General features: G+C 36.9%; 1 protein-coding gene across 2 annotated transcripts in view; it reads left to right on the forward strand.

Annotated features, from left to right (window-relative positions):
• Nucleotides 1-3,731: 3,731 nt before the first annotated feature.
• Nucleotides 3,732-21,616, forward strand: part of LOC129870134 (DNA polymerase delta small subunit) — a 37,802-nt gene continuing 19,917 nt past the window's right edge. The window contains exons 1-7 of one of the 2 annotated variants that reach the window (XM_055944748.1): nt 3,732-3,932; nt 4,035-4,164; nt 6,972-7,078; nt 7,218-7,344; nt 7,570-7,677; nt 17,737-17,852; nt 17,952-18,035. In XM_055944748.1, coding sequence (XP_055800723.1) covers nt 3,864-3,932; nt 4,035-4,164; nt 6,972-7,078; nt 7,218-7,344; nt 7,570-7,677; nt 17,737-17,852; nt 17,952-18,035 — 741 coding nt within the window. In that variant the 5' untranslated portion in view covers nt 3,732-3,863. The remainder of the gene's footprint in view (nt 3,933-4,034; nt 4,165-6,971; nt 7,079-7,217; nt 7,345-7,569; nt 7,678-17,736; nt 17,853-17,951; nt 18,036-21,616) is intronic. The other variant, XM_055944749.1, reaches the window with a different exon arrangement.

Raw genomic sequence — 21,616 nt, forward strand, 5'->3', positions numbered from 1 at the left:
CTACTTAGTCCAAGTAGGTGCATCGCCTCCTTATTCCTCTTTCGTGGGTTCATAATCTCGTCTCACTTTAAGAATTTATGTAATCCTTACTACGTGAGCTCATCACGTACTCAAGTAGCTTAATTATGTAAGACATCCAAATTGGTAGCTTACGCAAGTAGGCCAATTACCACGACTCATTATTTGGCCTCCAACTCCTTCCAAATCCCTCTAAACCTATTTTCAACCATCGCTACTCACATAAAACTTCACAGATAACATGAATCACATAGCAATCTTTTAGAAAAAAAATATGTTCCAATGTACAAAAGTGCGGGGCATAACAAAGAAGACGACCTTAGATCAGTAGGGCATTTTGAGGATTGAGGGATATATATATTGAGCGACACTCAAAAACCATTTCTAGTCCCAAACAAATCCTTGGCCTAACTGACTCTAGAGCGAGAAACTAAACATAAAGGCAGAAGCTTAATAAATGATCATTTAAACAATCTTTAGACATATATTATAGAATTTAAAATAACTAAATACAATTAATAGAGTTTTAAGAAAATGAGAAGACTAAATTGACTCACTACCATATCTATGAAGCCTCTACTAACTATAAATAGGTGTTGGAACAAGACCCACAACTACTTCAAAATGTCTGAAAACTACTATAATTGAAATGCATAGCTAAAAAGAGTTCGAAAGAAAGGAGGTCTCACCAAAGACTGATGAAGTATGATCTTAACGGAGCACTTGTTGATAATCTGTAGCACCTGTATATAGATTATGCAGTGTTGAATGACGTCAGTACATAAAATATACGGTATGTAATAACATTGAATAAAAACAATAACTGACACAGACTAAATACTCATGCTGAATGGAATACTGAAAATAACTTAACTGAAAGTAAATCATGAAGTGTAATTGAACATTAAAACTTTATAACTGAAATGATGCACTGTATAAATTTCTAAAAAATAACTTTACTTTTCTTGGGGAGTTTCTCTAACCGACAACCATCACTATGAGAATCATGATGATATAACGTCTAGCCCACGTTGCCAAAGTTATCCTATACCTTGCCAGAGTATTAGACAACAAAACTGAACTTATGGATCCATCTAAAAAGTCCTTATCAGGGGCTGGGTGAAGATTGAACTGAAATAACGACATGATCCTATGGCAGCGCGATTTATGGGGTTTTGAGTTATCTGAACTCGTATCCAAATTGGTGTTCAATACTAATTCCAAAACATGCATTATGCTTATAATAATATCTGTATGAGTAAATACTCAAAATACTTCTTTACAAGTATACTGAACTTTCTTTTGAAACTGAATATGCTTTCTTGAACACTTAGTTTCCCCTCAAAACCCTTTTAAAAATGATGGCTTAAAATACTTGAACTTGCTTAGTTCAGAAAACAATGCTTAACGAATAATAATGCAAAAGTCTTCAAATAATTCATAGCTAATTGGAGTTCATGTGGTGAAGTTAGCATGAACAATAATTCAGGAAATCATAAATACATGAAGAATTATAATCTCAATGATAAGAAAAAAAATCAAAATCATGAATAAAGAAAAAAATTGAATTCATGGAAACTTGGGATGAAAACCCTAGGATTTACTTTTACTGACTGAATTTAGATATAGGGGGTAAGGACGAACTTAATCCAACACTTATGATTAACCATACATATCTAGAAGAACAAGGTTCTTGAAGAAACTTGAAGAAGATGCTTGAAACCCTAGAATTGTCCTCTTGAGTCATGCTCTAACCCTTGGGAATGATTATGACAGTAATTAGGTCGAACTATACTGATAAGGACCTTAATTATGTTTTAAAATGTTGGAATTTGGGCTTAGAAAGAGTGGAAAAAGACTAAAATAACCCCCCTTAAAAACTGATAGAAGCCGTCTATGGGGGACATCTATGGGCTGTAGAAACTTCTACGAGTTGTAGAAGTCAATCATAGAAAGTTGGCTGAAATTTTTGAGTTTCTGGATTTTCGGTTTATAGACCCTTTTAACGGGTCGTAACCACTTTTACGGACCGTCCTACACATCTATAGAAAATCAAGCTTAGGGCATGGTTTTAAGACTTCACTCCATGGGCAAATCTACGAACCGTAATTTCTTCTACGAGCCGTAGAATAGTTCGTGAAAGTCAGACCAAAAATCCAAGTTTCAGGACTTTGTTTCACGGTCCAATCTACGGTCCGTAAACACTTTTACGACCCGTAGATTGACTCGTGAAACTCAGGTTGAATTTCAAGTTCCAGAAGTCTAATTCCACGAGCCCATCTATGGTCTGTGGTTATGCTTACGGGCAGTAGATGATGTCTGTAGAACCCAAACTTCAAAAAAACTTGAGTTCTTTTTTGGGATTTTCTGACCTGATTTGAGCTAGAATATCTTGGGGTGTTACAAACTTAACCAGATCTTCCAAAGAATAAGCCATACCTAATGCGAAAGACTTGACACTACCACCTTGTGTCTTAATTTATCAGATGCACCATAACTCGTCTTATAAACTAGACTTAACCAAATGACTTCTACAAAATAAGATACATGACATGGACAAGATGTCTTGATTTATGAGATATTTTATAATTATTGTCTTAGATGTAATACTTATTAGCCCAATGACTTACAAACAACAAGTTAAATCCCATGAGCAAAGAGAAAAAAAGAGAGTAATTTTTTTAAGAAATAGAAATTACAAAAATGAAAGAAAAATGAAAAAAACAAAGAAAATAGAGGTTGAGAAAACGAAAAAGGAAAAAAGTTAAAAAAATAATAAAGAAAAGAAAAACAAAGAAAGACAAAAAGAATAAAAGTTAAGAAAACGAATAAGGAAAAAATATTTTTTTTAAAAATAAATAAAAGGAAAAATAAAGAAAGAGAAAAATAATTAAAAAATAAAAAAAGTTGAGAGACAATTGAACATGAAGAATTGTTTAAAAATAGTTGAAGCGTAAAAAAGCAAAAATATACGTTTGCTCTAGTTAAAAAACAACAACAACAATAACAACAACATATCAGTGAAATCCTACGAGTGGAGTCTGGGGCATGGGCGGAGCTACTCTTGTCCGAGGGATGTCAAGCGAAGCGACATTCCTTCGTCGGAAAATTACATTGTATATATAGGTCAAAATTTGATTTAATAAATATATATATAAGTATTGACACCTCTTAACATAAGTTGAATGTTTAGTATAGTGGCTAAGGAGTTGTAAAAGTTGTTTGAGGTTGTGTGTTCTACCATTGCCAACAACATTTATTTTTTTACTTTATATTTTGGCACCTCTTGACGAATTTTCTAGCTCGGCTCAAACCGTTGTTAGCAGCATTTATTTTTTTACTTTATATTTTGGCACCTCTTGACAAATTTTCTAGCTCGGCTCAAATGTATCAGCTCCAAGCGAGACAAAATAATAGATATAACATAGTGTCTAAAACGAAAAGTAAAGTAAATACTACACCACACAAATAATAATAGTAGAAAAATAATGTGGTAATCGAACAACAACAATATAACCATAAAGGCACGAATAGTCCTATGACCAACCTAAAATCTTTCTACCCTAATACATGACCTCCACATCTATCTATTTAAGGTTATATCCTCGGTGATATGAAACATCATCTTAGTTTGCTTTAGTTAAAAGTAGAGGGAAAATCATTTTTTAAAAACTGTTGTTACGGAGACAAGAAAAAGACTCAAATTAAAATTAGGGAGATTCTATAATTTCGTGGAATGATAGTCGGGTTCAAGTTCATAACGTTGGGCCTGTGTCATCTAGTCTATATTGTACATAGAGGAAAGTTAAATATAGCGGAAGCAGTGGGAAGAGTATTTTGTTGGCATGGTATCAATGGAAGTGGATTCAGAGAAGAAGCTTCTCCAGCGAAAACAATCCATTTACCAATCTTTGGTATTTATTCATCTTCCTGCCTTCATTCTTCTATAATCTACATATCTCCCTCTTTTTTCTTCTTTCAATTTAATCTTTTCATCTTTCATTTGCACAAAACAGGATAAGAGTTTTGGGATTCAGAAGGAGGTTTACAGGGGTCAACAATACAGCCAAATATATTTTGCTAGGCTCCATTTGATGCGAACTCTCCTTTACTCTCTCCTTCCCAATTGGAAACCCCATTTACCTGGTAATTACTTTTTTATGCCTTCTAACTTCTACCTCATAAACTTCCTGTCAAATTACCTTATTCTTGAATTTTGTCTTTTATTTGCTCAAATCTTGTACTACTTTGGACACAAGTCCTTTAGGAGTTGTAAAACCTAACTAGGAAACGAAATTAGAAAACCATGTAAAAGGAGGGAACTTGACTAGGAAAACAAGTAAAATTATTTTCACTCTCCTTTTTCAATACTAGTCAACAAAATTAAAGGAAAAACGTAGCACATGGTCTTCACAAGAACAGACCTAAATAGCGTGTCAAGTTGGCTCCAATATAGCTTGTGACTTGGGTTCTTTTAGGCGTCAGTTTGGGCTGGTTTGTGGGTCCCAATCCTCCTCATCTTAGACTTCGAGTTAGACTTGAACCATGAAATAAGTGTAGCACTTAGCCCAATCTTCTCTACAAGTCTTGAGCTCTTCTTCCATAATAAGCACCTTCGTGGTATCCTATTGAAGCCCTCAACCTTGTATTGTATCTCCTTGGCTTCCAAAGCTTCATCCATGCTTTTAATGGAGTTATGCTTCCCTGGATACTATCATTCCCCTCTTCTTGAAGAAATTTCGTCCTCGAATTTAAACCTCTCAGGAGTAAGAAGACATGTCTTTGTAAACAACATACCATTAATCTTAAGCAATCATGGTAGGAATAAAACAAGATAATGATCATGTGTCCACTTAATTTCAATTAAGTCTAATAGGTATAAATACTCCCCTATAAAGCATGTGGACATTATCATCCTAATGAAGTTTATTCCTACCTAAACAAGCACAACAAAAATCTTTCTTCTATGCATCAAGGACAGAAACTCGTAAGCCCAATTTAGTTTTATCAATAACACATTTTAAATTATGCATAACAAAGAAAACATAAAATCCCTACAGCATGCATCAAGTTTAACACTTTTATGGTAGAGCCAAGCATCATCAATTTCATGCCCAAGGATTCTTCTACATGTACAACAACAACAACAACAAACCCAGTATAATCCCACCATGTGGGTCTGAGAAGGGTAAAGTGTACGCAGACCTAACCCCCATCTTGAAAGGTAAGACGGCTGTTTTCGAAAGACACTCGGCTCAAGAGATGAAAACAAGATAAAAGGTCAGATAGGGACAAGCATATCAAAAACAAGATGAAAACAAGGAATAACAAAAGTGAGAAAGTCATGGTAGAATAGTACGTAAGAAAGAGGCATTAACTACTATAAATAAATAAGATAATCAAAGTACAACGGCCCCACACCTATAAACAGCAATACAATGCTGAAATCAAATGGCAATAAACAATGAGCAGAACTACAACTACTATGGTGTAAGGATAAGTCACCTAGCCTTTTATCCTAATCTGAGTCCTCCACAAAGAAAATTATAGTGCTCTAATGTGCTTACTAATAGGGAAGAATAACGAGACTATGTACTAGCCTTCTACCCTAATGCGGGTCCTCCACACCCTTCTATCTAAGGTCATGTCCTCGGTAAGCTGTAACTGCGCCATGTCCTGTCTAATCACCTCTCCCCAATATTTATTCGGCCTATCCCTACCTCTTCTACATGTAAACTTTTCAAATACGCACTTAAACCTTCAAGATGGTTAGCAAAACTCGTAAATCTAGAGATAGAAACTCTTCCACATTGAATAATATTCCCAAACTTATTGAACCCTAAGCTATTAATAGGTCATATCATCACCTAAAGAGTCATGAATATATTCTTGAAAGAGTATTTGATTACTAGTTCAAAATAAACATGTATCTCCTCATCACTATTATTAAATACTTTTACAAGCCCACAGTTAACAAGTTTCGAATAATTACTCTATCTCTCCATAAGAATTACATTCCGATTAGTTATCACATGAAAACTCATTAGACATTTGAATAAGGGAAGTAGAAATGTCAGACTCCTAAGCAAACCTCCTGTCATAGACAATACACTTTCTTTCACAAGTTGGAGCACAAAATCAACTATGTCATGCTCAATTTTAAACGAAACCAAATCACTCCTACATGTGGACTTAGGAATGGCAGTTAATGACTTAATATACAACAAAATATCATCTTCCTCAAAATTAATAAAGTCACTAAACATAAGAAAAAAGAGTATAGATCATTACCTCAACAAATACCTTAGGTATCCTAGAAAGCCCAAAAATTTGGTCTTGGACCATGAAACAAGTGTAGAACTTAGCTCAATCTTCTCCACAAGTCTTGAGCTCTTCTTCCACTATAAGCATCTTCTTGATCTCCTATTGAAGCCCTCAACCTTGTATTACATCTCCTTAGCTTCCAATGCTTAATCCATGTGCTTTGATGGGGTTATGCTTCCATGTATGCCACCATTTTAAAAGAAAACTGGCCTGATTTCCTGAGGCAACAAATAATACAGTTTGACGTATAAAATGCACTGGCGATGCTTACTATAAAGGTACATGTTGCAAATGCCAAATGTGAACTCTCTGAGTTTCAAAATATTAAGCTCCCCCATTTTGATAACTAATTCATTCTTTTATTTATTGTTTCCATCCCTGATGCCTCTCCCCCTGGTTTTTTTAATTATTTAACTGTAACTTTTGGTGATCCTATGGTGATTTTATCTTCAAAAAGTGGCTAAATTCATTCCTCAGAACACAAGGTGGAAACTCAAGAAAGAGAATTTTTGGGGTTTTCACTTGTTACTGTAGAATCTTTTAGAGCTTACTTATTGGTGCTTATAATATTTACTCAAATATTACATTTTTCCTTGTGTTTTGTTTTCGTCGTTACTGTATCCTTGCAGTCTGTACTGTTCTGGGATTAGAGGAAGGCAAAGAATGCATTATAGTTGGGACACTCTACAAGCACATGAAGCTTAAACCTTCTATTCTGGATGAGTACTCTAAGGAGGTATAAAACGTTGATCATGCAATATGTTGATTTTCATATCTAAAGTTTTATTTTAGCACCATTCTTGTGGAGATATGTCTTGTACTTGTGCTTAAGTATCCCTTCTTTAAACGGTTACTAATCAAACTCGGTTATACAGAGATCTGCTTCACTCTTTGTACAGCGTCATAACTTTACGCACCCAGATGATAATTTAGTTCTGGAAGATGAGAGCGGAAGAGTCAAACTAAGTGGTTGTATGCTTTTGCCGTCTACTTATGTAACAGGTGAGTAGCTTTACTCAATCCTGTCATGTGGCTGGACTGTTGTGTAACTGATTTTGGTTCTATAATTAAGGGCTTTTTAGCTGGTTCTCTAATGACATTTTTGGTTGGAGATGTAGTCACTGGTTGACACTGCTTTTCTATAGGAGAAATGTTTTCTCCTTTTTGCATGGGTAATTTATTTGACTTATGAAATGATTTGCTTTTATACATGAGAATCTTTCGTAGGAAATATTATTGCATTACATGGAAAAGAAACTAGTGCTGGTGAATTTTTAGTTGAAGATGTCCTAGAGGCTGGCCTCCCACAACAAATAGAGCGGCCAATTCAATTAGGTATCAAATACCTAACTTCTCTTTGTTTAGTTGTCGATGACATTAGTGATATGTGCTTGTGTTCATTGAATACTGCATCCATAAGGCAACAATTTTTTTCATTTTAGATCTTTGATTGGCATGCCTGGGGCCATTATATAAGTTTCTGCACAAAAAGTCGAGCTAAAATTTCTTTAGTTTAGCCTACTCTTTTTCCTAGGATTGTTTTGTTGAAAGCATGCTTTATTCTATGTGAACAATATGAGTTTGAATGGTGAAAATAGAGTAGATCCTGGCCAACACATCATTTAAGCTGCATAATTTATTTTAAAATTCTGGCCATGTGGTCTTAACTCTTAAGTCTTTGCTTCTCAATTCTTGGATGCGTACAACGAATGGGAGTCCTCTTTTATGCAAACAACTCTAGAAATTACGTCAGATGCCTCTCCGAGAGAGAAATCCAGCACGCAAAGAGGAGATATAGAGCATAGCAGCTCAAATAAGAGCAAGGTTAGTTAATCAAACAGAGGGAAAAGGGGACTGCTTAGAAATACGCAAGTCTCAAATTGACGAACCAAACATGCAGATACAACAAATTCCTGATGTTGAACCAGTAGCCACTCAAATTCCGGGCAATCAGCACGATTATGAGATTGACCCATCCAGATGGGTTAATTTCCACATCCTGGAATTGAGTAGCACATATGTAGTAGCCTTTGAGGGCTTCAGGGAGGAAAACTCGCTCGACTTATGAGACTCGATGAAAGAAAGGTTGCGATGTAGGAAAAGGGGAAAGAAAAAAACAATTCAACACCTAGATGCGGAGGGATAGGGAAAAATGAGTTGAAGCAGAAGAACCTACAATCCAGCTTAAATGAGGAGGTGGAAGGAGTTGGAAGTAGAGGGAGACCTCTCACCTTGACTTACAAATGAAAGTAAAACTAATCACATGAAATGTAAAGGGAATTATCAAGATCTCCTTACAAACATGGAAGGTGGATGTTTACTGCTTTCAAGAAACAAAGGTGAACAAGGATGTGGAGGCCATTGCCAAGCAACTGTCGCTGTCTATATGAATGAGGTGTGGGCATATTGAAGCTGATGGAAGTAGTGGTGGGATCCTAATTATGTGGGATTGCATAGTCTGGGTGGGGAGTCTTGTGGAGACAGGTCGATACTCCATCACTTACAAATTTGGATCAGTACAAAGCTCTTTTTGTTGGTTTCTTACTGGGTTTATGCCCCTCATACCAGAAGTGAGAAATTGGTGTGCTTGGAAGAAATTGCAGCAGCTAAGGAGTTATGTGCAGAACCTTTCAACATAGTTAGATCTATGGTGCAGAGCAGAGGATGTAGCAGAATTACTAATGTAATGACTAATTTCTCTAATTGGATAGAGGACATGCAATTGCATGATCCCTATTTAAATGGTGGGAGTTCTGCATGGTTCATAGGGTTAGCCATCACAGTGCAGCTAGATTAGATAGGTTTCTCTATTCTATGGAATGAGAAGAAACTTTTAAGAATACGAGACAACAAATTATGCCTAGACTGGCACCCAAGTGTGTGGCCTAGTGGTCAATGAAGTGGTTGAGAACCTTGATGTCTCAGGTTCAAAACTCAGTGGAGACAACAAAAATCAGGTGATTCTTCTCATCTGTCTTAGCCTTGGTGGATAGAGTTACCTGGTACCTATTGCTGGTGGGAGGTGACAGGTATCCCGTGGACAGTGTTTTGAGAAGCGAGAAGCGGAAAAAAGCGACGGCGGCTCGCTTCATAGAAGCGAGAAGCATGAAGCGAAGAGCATGCTTTTTTCAGAAAAAGCGCTATTTAGTATAAAAATATAAAATATAAAATATGCATAGATAAATAATCAAGAACTCAAAAGACTTAGATTAAAAAGTAACTAGATAGTCAATAATCCTCATAAGTAACAACATATAAAGAAAATGCATAACCAAATCACAAAGAGAGCAAAATCCTATTCTTCAACAAGATCCTCAAACTCTTGAAGTGCTATCAACAAGGGTTCTACTTCTACTTGGTCCTCATCTTCTTCCTCATCGGAGGACTCATCAACAAGAGTTCTACTTCTATTTGAACATGAACTTGAACCTGTAGCTACTCTTTTTTCCTTTAACCTTAAAGTACTCCCCCTAAAACCATAAATATTCTCCTCCATACCACTAGCCGTAGCAACATCACCATAAGTGAGACCTTCTCCTTCATATACTTCTTCATCTTTAAGATTTTGGGGTGCTTTAGTTAACCATTCATTTGCATCATCAATATTATCCAACAAAATTGGATCAATGGTATTGCGAGCATTGTAGCCACGCACCAATGTTCTATTATATTTGATGAACACTAGATCATTCAGGCGTTTTAACTCAAGCCTGTTTCTCTTTTTAGTATGAATCTGCATAGAATTCATAGAAAGTAATTAATGGGAGGACTTTGGACAATTAAGATACCATTTAATTTAGTAATAACGTAATATAGGTTCTCATATGTTCATACACGCTCCAATTTCTCTCGCAACTGGATGAGCTACAAGTTAAACTTTGCACTCTAATAGCAAATCGTTGCATGTTTGGGACATTATGACCATATTGCATCCACCATTCAACTGTAGAAGAATTATTTTCAAAGTTAATATGTAATAACATAAAAGTTAAAGCTCTAAAGTTAAATGTTGAAATGCTCACCTGATGGCCTTAAGGTTCTAAAGGTGTGCCTGCGGTGTACATTAGAGAGATAAAGGACATGTATGATGGAGCTAAGACCAGGGTAAGGACTGTAGGAGACTCAGAGCACTTTCCTATTAAGATGGGGTTGCATCAGGGATCAGCTCTTAGCCCATTTCTATTCACCTTGGTGATGGATGAATTGACACGACAAATACAAGGTAAGGTGCCTTGGTGTATGTTGTTTGCTGATGACATAGTCCTGATTGACGAGACTCGCAATGGAGTTAATGATAAGCTGGAAGGCTGGAGACAGACGTTGGAGTCTAAAAGATTTAAATTGAGTAGGACCAAGACATAATACTTGGAATGCAGGTTCAGTGGCCTACAGCGTGAGACTGATGAGGAAGTGAGGCTTGGTACCCAAGCCATCCAAAAGAAAGGAAGTTTCAAGTATCTTGGGTCTATTATACAGGAAAATGGGGATATCGACGAAGATATTTCACATCGTATTGGTGCAGGGTGGATGAAATGGAGGCTCGCCTCCGGAGTGCTGTGTGATAAGAAAGTGCCACTAAAACTTAAAGGCAAGTTCTACAAAGTGGTGGTCAGACCGACTTTATTGTACGGGGCAGAGTGTTGGCCAGTCAAGAAATCTCACGTTCAGAAGATGAAAGTCGCGGAAATGCGAATGCTGCGGTGGATGTGTGTGCATACTAGGAGGGACAGAATTAGGAATGAAGATATCCGAGACAAGGTGGGAGTGACATTGGTGGAGGACAAGATGCGGGAAGCGAGGCTAAGGTGGTTTGGATATGTGAAAAGGAGAGACACAAATGCTCCAGTGCGGAGGTCTGAGAGGCTGGCTATGGACGGTTTCAGGAGGGGCAAAGGGAGGCCAAAGAAGTATTGGGGAGAGGTAATTAGATAGGATATGACACAATATCAGCTCACCGAGGACATGACCTTGATAGGAGGTTGTGGAGGACTCAGATTAGGATAAAAGACTAGGTGACTTATCATTACACCATAGTAGTTGTAGTTCTGCTCATTTGTTTATTGCCATTTGATTTCTGCATTTTATTGCCGTTGTACTTTGATTATCTTATTTATTTATAGTAGTTGATGCCTCTTTCTTTTCGTACAATTCTACCATGACTTTCTCGCTTTTGTTATTCTTTGTTTTCATCTTCTTTTCGATATGCTTGGCCCTATCTGACCTTGTATCTTGTTTTCTTGTTTTCTTGTTTTCCTCTCTTGAGCCGAGGGTCTCTCGGAAACAGCCGCCCTACCTTTCAAGGTGGGGGTTAGGTCTGCGTACAATCTACCCTCCCCAGACCCCACATGGTGGGATTACACTGGATTTGTTGTTGTTGTTGGTGGTGACCTTAAGGTTCTAGCTCTAATGGCCGACTCAATTCCAAGTAGCCCATTAGCTTTCATGTACACACCAAGCTCATCCCCTATTTTGTCTTGCAAAGTTTTATCTAGGATCATCCTCTCAACACATGCATGATATCCCAACCACACTTCTTTAGTTAAAGTCTTCATCTCATTATTTTTATAATAGAGCCCCGGGTTCAAAATATGTCCAGCTGCATGTAAAGGTTGATGAAGTTGATCCGTCCACCTTGCATCAATGATTTTGAAAACATTCATATATTTCCTTTCATCATAATTGAATGCCTTTTCAATACTTTCTTTGGCCCTATCCATGGCTTCATAAATGTAGCCCATTGGTGTTTTTTTCTCCCCATCCACCATACAAAGTACATTAACTAAAGGACCACCTACTCTAAGTGCTTGAACAGTGTCATTCCAAAAATATGGACTAATGATGTGTCTCGCAAGTTCTTTCCCAAGAGTTTCCTTTGCATAGACACTTTCATTCCATTCAGTGGACATAAACAAAGTTCTCAGATTTTTCTTTTGCATATAAAAACTATGCAATGTCAAAAAAGCTGTTGCGAATCTTGTCTTAGCAAGTTTTACCAAGTTTTTTTGCTTTGTGTATCTCCTCATCATATTCAACAACAATGCTCTTTGACTGATATAAGAATGTATCTTAACAGCCTTACCAAAAACTATTCAAAAAAAATTAATAGTTAATAAGTAAGAAAACTAACATGAAGATTAAAAAAGAACATTAAATATCAAGACTCAAGTTCACCTGTAGAATACGGGGCCTCTTTGAAAATGTCACCAAACGTTAAGTTGATACAGTGAGCAGCACAAGGAGTCCAGAAAATATGCGGGAACACTCCCTTCAACATGTCACCCGCTTTTTTGTTCTCACTTGCATTATCAGTCACAATTTGTACCACATTTTCCTTACCTATTTTCAAGATAGTCTTCTCAAACAAGTTAAACATCTTATTAGAATCGGTAGAAGAGTCACTAGCATCATGAGATTCAAGGAACACACTCCCTTTTGGAGAATTCACCAAAACATTGATGATCATTTTCCCATTCCTTGCTGTCCATTTATCCATCATAATGGAACAACCATACGTTTTTCATTGAACCTTATGATCTTCTACAATTTTATTTGTCTTCTCCACCTCTTTTTTTAAACAAGGAACTCTTACTTCATGATAGGTGGGGGGCTTCATTCCAGGGACATATTGGCCTACTGCCTCAATGAATTCACCAAAACTTTCGGTGTTGTTAACACAATTGAAAGGCAATCTTGCATCATACATCCACCTAGCAAAAGAAGATACAGCACGATCCCGTAAAATCTTGCTAGAAGCCTCTAGATCAATAGGTCCACCTTTTCTCTTTTCATTTGTTTTTTGCGAGAAATAGAGATTAAGAGGACCTTTGACATTGCTAGCGGTGGATGACCCACTTTCATTAGTTGAAGGTTTCTTTTTTGAGGGAGTCCCCATTGACATATTCACTTCAACTTCATCATCCATTTCATCATCATCAACAAGATTAACCATGGATGCTTCAGGATTCATTTGAGTTTTAAATTCATTTTTTTCTGTAAAATACTCTTTTATTTTTTCCTTCACACTATTCGGGACCTTTGGACACATTTTAACATCTTTATAACCACCAATAAGATGCTTTTTGTGACGAAATATTCCGCCATTATATGTCATATTACAAAAAACACATTTGATTTTTGTGTTACTTCCCATGGCAATTCCATATGCCCAAGCTGGATCCCTTTTTTGTGCCATTAAGAAAATACAACTTACTACAAAGAAAAAATAGAATAATAATTCAGTCACACTAGTCAAATTGTCAAAACAATAACAGAGCAGCTGCATCAAAATTAAAAGTGCAGCTGCAGAAAAATTTAAAATAAATAATAAAGCAGCCAGACTATGTGAAAACCCCCCCAGAGCATATGCTTTATCTTCAAAAAAAAAGAAGGCCAAATTGCTGAATAAAACTTGAAAAGAAATAATTCTTTATCTTCACTGCTGAATAGAAATAGAAATAGAAATAGAAATAGAAACATCGCAACAGTTGCGCAGACGGCAGAACTGCTGAATGGAAATAGAAATAGAAATAGAAATAGAAATAGAAGAAGAGAAGAAGAGAAGAAGAGAAGAAGAAAAACTAACCTGGTTGAACTGTCGAAGTTGAAGAAGAAGTCGCAGCAGCTTGGAAAAATAAATTGTAAGTCCCTAGTGTCGCTTTTTCCAAAAAAGCGAGCTTTTTTCTCACTTCTAGATGAAGCGTGCTTCTCGCTTCTCCCATGAAGCGCACGCTTTTCTGAAATCGCTTCGCTTCACGGTGTTGAAGTGCTAATGCCTCGCCTCGCCTCGCTTCGCTTCACGCTTAAAGCGAGCGCTTCAGCGCTTTTTCACAACACTGCCCGCGGAATTAATCGAGGTGCAAGAAAGCTGACCCAAACACCTTGGTCATCAAAGAAAATAAAAATAATGAAGCCTAGACTGATATCTGATCACATCCCTATGATGTTGCAATGTGGATATTGGGAAGAGAAGAGATCTTATTTCAAGTTTGAAAACTGGTGGCTCAAGGTGGAAGGTTTTAAGGATCTAAATTATAACTAGTGGAATGGCTTCTTGGTAGTAGGCTGCCCTGAGTACAAATTTAACATGAAGCTAAAGATGTTGAAACAAAAACTTAAAGAATGGAGTAAAACAGCCTTTGGGGGGCGAGCTCAAGAAAAACAGTCTTCTCAATGAATTGGCTGATATTGATGTGGCACAGGATAACAGAGATTTGTCTGAGGATGAGATGATGATAGGACCAAAATAAAAATAAAAATGAGGAGTCCAGTTGGAGACAAAAATCCATGGTTCTTTGGTTGAATTAGGGAGATAATAACACTGAATTTTTTCCAAGAATGACAACAACTCATAGAAGGTACACCAATTGATAGATTGGTGGTAAGAGGGGAGGTAATAAAAGGCTCAGAAGAAATCAAGTTAATCATGATGAAATTCTATGTGAAACTCTACAGAATCAGAAGAGTGGAGGCCGGCCCTTTTTCAAGTTTGTGGACTGCCAATTTTTTTTCAGGAGGAACAAGCGTGGCTGCAGAGGCCTTTCACAGAAGCAGTGGTGTTATATATTGTTAAATAGTGATGGTGACAAAGCACCTGGGCCAGATGACTTCATTATGTGTCTTTTCAGGGCCTGTTGGGAGACCCTGAAAGAAGATTTGATGCAGATTATTCACAATTTCCATCAAAATGAATTTCTTGAGAAGTCTTTTAATGCTACTTTTATAGCGTTAATCCCACAGAAATTTAAAGCAGAAGAGTTGAAAGATTTCAGCATTAAGCTTGATTAGTGAAGTATACAAAATCTTATCTCAACTTATTGCTGAAAAGTATGAAGACAGTTCTGGGAAATCTGGTGGATGAGCATCAAATGGCTTTCTTGAAGGGAAGACAGATAATGGGTACAACTTTATTGGCCAATGAACTGGTGGACTCTAGGGTGAAGCAGAACACACCAGGAATTCTCTGTAAACTTGACATTTGAGAAGACATATGACCACGTCAACTGGACATTCCTTCGTAAAATATTGAGATACATGGGTTTTGGCAACAAGTGGATCAATTGGATTAAATTTTGCATATCCAGTGTGAACTTTTCTCTTATCATTAATGGAAGCACCGAAGGTTTTTTTCAGTCATAAAGAGGACTGAGGCAAGGGGACACTGTCACCCTTCCTATTTATTTTAGTTATGGAGGGTCTTAACTGCATGATCAGAAAACCAAATGAAAATGGATGGATAAAAGGTTTCTGTGCACACACATACAGGGGTAATGCTATGGAGGTTACACATCTACCATATGCAAATGATTTATTTTTTTAATCTGAAGCAGAAGTGATATATGTCAGACATTAAAGGGCAATCCTAACCATGTTTGAAGATATTTTTGGAGTACATGCTAACTGACATAAGAGCTTCCTTTATCCAGTTAACCAAGTTGATACTATGTAAGCTTAGTTGAGAACCGAGGATGCCAAGTAGCCTCATTGCCTACTAAATACCGTGGCATGCCACTGGGTGCAATGAACACGAGCTGGAAATCTGTAGTGAAGTGCCGGAAAGATGTGAAAAGAATCTGGCAAGGTGGAAGAGTCAATATTTATCCTGGGGGGTAGACTTAAACTTAAAACTCAGTAATGGATGCCCTTCCCACATAGATGATGAGTTATGCCAAGGAGGATTGAAAAGAAGTGTAATCAGCTGAGGAGAACTTTCCTAAGGCAATGGAACAAGGTGAAACAAAGCTACAATCTGGTAAAGTGCAATCTCGTAACTCTTAGCAAAAGCAAGGAGGTTTGGGTATAAAGAGACTCGGTCTACAAAATACTAGTCTATTACGGAAATGGTTACGGAGATTTTGCAATGAAGAGACGACCCCATGGAGAGGATTCATCTCACCAAAGTATGGGCTTCTGAACAACATATCACCAAGGAAGTTGCTGGAACTTTTGGCTGTTATGTGTGGAAAACGGAAATCAGAAGATTGTGGCCTCTTTTCAATACCAACTTGACCTTCAAGGTTGGAGATGGTTGACAAGCTTTTGGAATGAGCAATGCATATGTGAAGATAAGTTGATTAATCTCTTCCCAGTTATATCATCTTTAGCCTACAACAGAATGTTACTGTTTCTCAAGTGTGGAGTCCTCAAGGTTCCGACCCAATTTTTAGAAGGGCCTTAAATGATTGGAAGGTTGGTAGAGTAGCAAGTTTGCTTTAGGTACTGAATACTTTCTCAGGCATCTCCAGTAGCTTTGACAAGACAGTTCGGAATTTGCACAACATGGGGGTATTCACCGTGAAAAGTGAAATTGTGCTACTGGAGAATGAATAACAATCAATCACTGACAGTAGTTTGGCCTTGGAAGGTCAAAATTCCTCTCAAAATCTCTTGTTTCACATTGCCGGTGATCTGAAGAGCCTGTTTAACCCGTGAAGTGTTACAAAGAAAAGGTGTACAGATTTGCTCACGGTGTTATATGTGTGGAGGAGGCAAAGGTCCATGACCATCTATTATTGCACTACAAAACAGATGTAAATCTGTGGAACATGTTCTTGTGTATACTAGGGTGACTTTGGTAATGCCCAAGACTACTTTTGAAGTGCTAAACAACTGGAAAGGAATTGGAAGAAGAGGGGCCAAGGAAGACCGTAGGAAGAGTGTTTCAGCTTGCATCTAGTGGACTCTATGGAAGGAAAGAAATGCAAGATGTTTTGAAGGAAAGAGCTGTAGTATCCAGAAGATCAAGATGAAATTGTCTCTGTCTTCTTTATTTTTGGTGTAAACAAGATATGATGGGGGAAGCAGAAGCTTTGGTTGATCTCATAGGGCAACTATAAAGTTCTTTATGTTTTTTGAGGATGCCCATTGTGGGTTGTATGATCCCACCTCATCAGTTTGAATGATGTATTTTTTGTGTGAATATGCGGTTAGCTTTATCTCAAAAAAAATAAAATAAAAATTCTGTTCAATTTTTTGAACTTAAATTTATTTTCTTTCACGTCTTTAATATCTTGTTGGACCTTCACTTCCTTCAAGGTCCCCTTACTACTTAGTTACCTCTCTATAATGGTAACTCCATCATGCATCGCTGGCTCAACTATAATGAATATATCTGTTTCTTTGAGCATCAATAAACAGAGTGTCTTGAATTTATTTTTGGTAATGTCTCATCTATGTATGGGCTCATTTCTGATTTTCATCAGCCTGTCCAGGTGAATTTTGAAGCTCAGTGTAATTGCATAATCAATTATATATGATGTTTTCCATAACTAAAGATTGTTAGACTCAAGAAAAGTGTTAAATTCTTTAATACACTTCAACTAAAGGAAAAACATTTTTTTTTTCATTTCCTTTTTTTTCCCTGGAACATAACCAGCTATCTTCTGTTGGATTTAACAGGTGAAGATAAATATGTGGTTTTCATCTCTGGTTTGAGTGTTGGGAGAAGCTCTTCTAATCCTCTCCAATTTCAGCTGTTTGTTGATCACATTACTGGACATTTAGGAGATGAGAAGGTTCAGTAGTATTCTATGCTTTATTTTCTACTAATAAGTATTGGATGCATGAAAATCTAACTAATATTATGCTATCCTGTAAATGTATCACTCCAAAAGGAACAAAATATTGCAGCTCAAATAGTTCAAGTTGTTATTGCTGGAAACTCTGTTGAAGTTCCTCATGGACTTCTCAACGGACAGGTACTAATCTTTACTTTTGTCCTTGTAGCGAACTTCTGACTTTCCATCTCTTATCTATCCATTAGCTTTTCCCTGTGTACCTAAGGGAAATGCTACCTCTCATTACATAGGAAGAATTTTCGCAGTCACATGCCAGAATTGCTGACATCACTCCTTGGCTTTAAACTTGTTGATAAAAGCAGGCATTTTGCTGTTCCAGATGTAGATTAAATAGCAAGAAGCGTGTTTTGAGCAATTGCTCATTTTAATGCGTCAAATGCTCTATGATTATAAGTGCTACATTACTTTTTATGGCTTTTGCTCATTAGAAAATGGAAAAATGAAAGTCAAGAAGAAACAACACTAGTAACTGGTTGGTGTCAAGACTTCTTGTTGTTGCACTTGCATCAGATCCAGCTTTCTCCAGTCTTTTCAGTTTAGTTAGACACCTCATGTCAATGTGAGATTTAGAGAAACTATACTTATAGAGAACCCTAATTTACTTGAAGACAAATGATTTAGTTTTAATAAATTGGTCCTAAATGGTTCCAGAGGATCCTTACTGATGATAGGGGAACTCCCTTTCCTCCCTTGACAACAGCCTGAGAAGATTGTTAACCTTTTCAACCTCTCTGATAAGAATCCGGTTGCTTGAATAAACTAGAAAATAATGCGGAAGCGAAATTATAAAGATTAAATACAGAAATTGAAAGATATGTGAAATTCGAAAATAAAATCTCCAAATATCAAGATAAAGTGCTAAGAACTCTAATTTATCTTAATATTCAAAATTAGCGAATTAAACTAGTTGTGATATTAATAGAGTCAATTCAAGAACTTAGATCAAAAGTGATCTAGACCCCTATTTCGAAGAAAGTAGAGACAACAATTAGTATAAGACTAACCACCTTCTTTAATTTACGAATAAGAACCAAAGATATCAAAGTAAGAATTAATCTTACCTCTTAAAGAATCGTTCTTATAAGGTTGTAAGATAAATCCATAGTCACCACACACAAAGGTGTAAAGAAGAGAAAACTCTCAAATAATATTAATCATGTGTGTTCTTTTAAAATAATAAAACCTACCCCTATATATAGGGAAAACCTATCCCAAAATAGAATGGGATTCAATTCCTACTTTTATGGAAATAATAACTAGGAAACTTTAAACTAGAAAACTTTTAAACTAGGAAAGTATAAACTAGGAAACTTTTAAACTAGGAAACTTTAAACTAGGAAACTTTCAAATAAGGAACTTTTAAACTAGAAAACTTTGACTTTGAATGTTCATCTTTTTGGGCTCTCTTTTGGGGATTCAAGTGGCCCAAAACTTTTAAACTAGGAAATTTTGACTTTGAGTATCCATCTTTTTGGGCTCTCTTTTGAGGATTCAAGTGGCTTAATCTTCTTCCTTTTGGGATTGAATTTGGACATTTCATTCGTCATAAATATATTCTTGATTTTCCATTGAAGTCCGTCAATTTTAGTGGAAGTATGCCAACGTGGATGCTATCACTCTCAGTCTGGTAGCTTTCTCCTAACAGATACCTAAACTCTATATTCAATAGAACTATCCTCCATCTCCTTTGCCGACCAGAAATTCTAACAGACTCAAAACCATCAAATGAAGGTATGTGTTGGTGCAATCTTCGATTCTATATCGTATATTGCTGTAATACTTCTCCGACACTTCCATAATGCTTTTTGAAAGAGCTACCTTACATGGTATAGTAAACTCGTTCATATCCAATCTTCTTGATGAGTGCCATTTTTCCCTGTGATAACTCTTTCCAATAATTCCTGCTCCTCCACTTCAAACCGCCAAATCCATTTACCTAGCAAGGCCTTGTTGAACACCCTCAATTCCTTGAATTTAAACAATTTCTCTTTTTTGTCTAATGATTAAAATTAGATGTAAGATTTTAGTTTAGCTGTTCAGCCAAGTCATTGTTTGGATTAAGTTATTATATGGTGAAGGAGAATATTGAAAACACAGGGGGGGGGGTTATAAGCAATTAAACTGTAGCCTATTTAGTCCGATTAGGCTGACTATATACTGAGGTTCAAGAACTGCAAAAGATACTGGTTATTTATTCAAATTAAGCAAGTATAAATGTATCATTAAATTAAAAGTGGATCATTAGAAGGAATTTTTGGGGGCTCTCTAGAAATTTGCCCACCGGAACTCTAATATTTGTCTTCAAGTCACGCTGGAAGGCGCCATGGCCATTGCCATTGCCAGCAAGTGCTGGCTGCATCTTCCCGGTGGAGAACCACCACCAGCACTCATAATACCCTCATACTTGAACTTGTTAACCACAGAAATCTCTAAACCTATAAACCCTATTCCCATCAAGGATATAATGTATGTACATGGTGAACCAATAGTTCTATGGGAAGAAAAAAGAAGTGGACAACATGATTGTACAAGAAAATTTGCAGTTTGCTGTCATAGGAAAATTCTCCTACGCGTGGCCTGAACTAGAGGAAATTTGTGAAATTGTGCCTCTTCAATGCGAGATCAAGTTAGAATGCAAAATTAGCTTTTTAAGAGATAAGCATATACTTATTCGACTCACCACCATGGAGGATTACATACAAGTAATGTCAAAACCTGCATACTTTCTTTGAGCCAAGGATGAACATTACCATATGAGACCCCTTAAGTGGGAACCCTGGTTTAACCCAGACGCAGAGACAACTACTGCACTAGCATGGATTTCTTTTCCTGCTTTGGCACCTACCACTAGGCGTAAAAGTCATATTGTCAACTGGGGAAATTGGCACAACCAGGCATCTCAAACATTGATAAGGGAAATCAGGCTTTCATTAGAATGGTATTCCTTTCATCCGAATGGCTAGGTTTGCTAGTTTCCTTTCTTTGTTAAGGAATCTCTATTTACGATGGCGAAGGCAGTAGGTAAACCTCTACATATGGATTTGGCTACTAAAAATAATCTAGACCGAGTTTTATGAAGGTCAAGATGGAAGTTGACCTATTGAAAGATTTTCTCAAGCAAATCAATGTTGGAATCAAGAAGACCAGTTTTTGGGAAGTCATCTCGACATTGATTAACATCAGGTACAATCATATGCCTAAGTGCTTGCAATTTTTGTATGAAGGTCAAGATGGAAGTTGACCTATTGAGAGATTTTCTCAAGCGAATCAAAGTTGGAATCAAGAAGACCAGTTCTTGGGAAGTCATCTCGACATGGATTAACATCAGGTACGATCATATGCCTAAGTACTGCATAAATTGCAAGCTTCAAGGGCATAAGGAGACAGTTCTTTGTTCTTCATCGGTTCATCCTTAGTTGAGGATTATGAATGAGGAGGATTTTAATTGTTGAAAGCCAACAAAAGGAGGGGGGAACAAAAACCTTATCAATTGGTAAGGTAGTAGGACACCACACTCAGAATAAAGAATATGATATGACCAACACTGAAACAAAGAAGAATGAAAGCCTATACAGAGGTAGGGGAAGGCAGCAGGGAACTCACACAAAGCAGACATGGAATGCTACTAAGGACATGAGAGTTTTCACTCCAAATATAGGGAGAAGACTTCATATCGGAAAGACTAGTGACAAGGCAACAAA

The sequence above is a fragment of the Solanum dulcamara genome, chromosome 10 (genome assembly GCF_947179165.1).
Source record: "Solanum dulcamara chromosome 10, daSolDulc1.2, whole genome shotgun sequence".
NCBI lineage: Eukaryota > Viridiplantae > Streptophyta > Magnoliopsida > Solanales > Solanaceae > Solanum > Solanum dulcamara.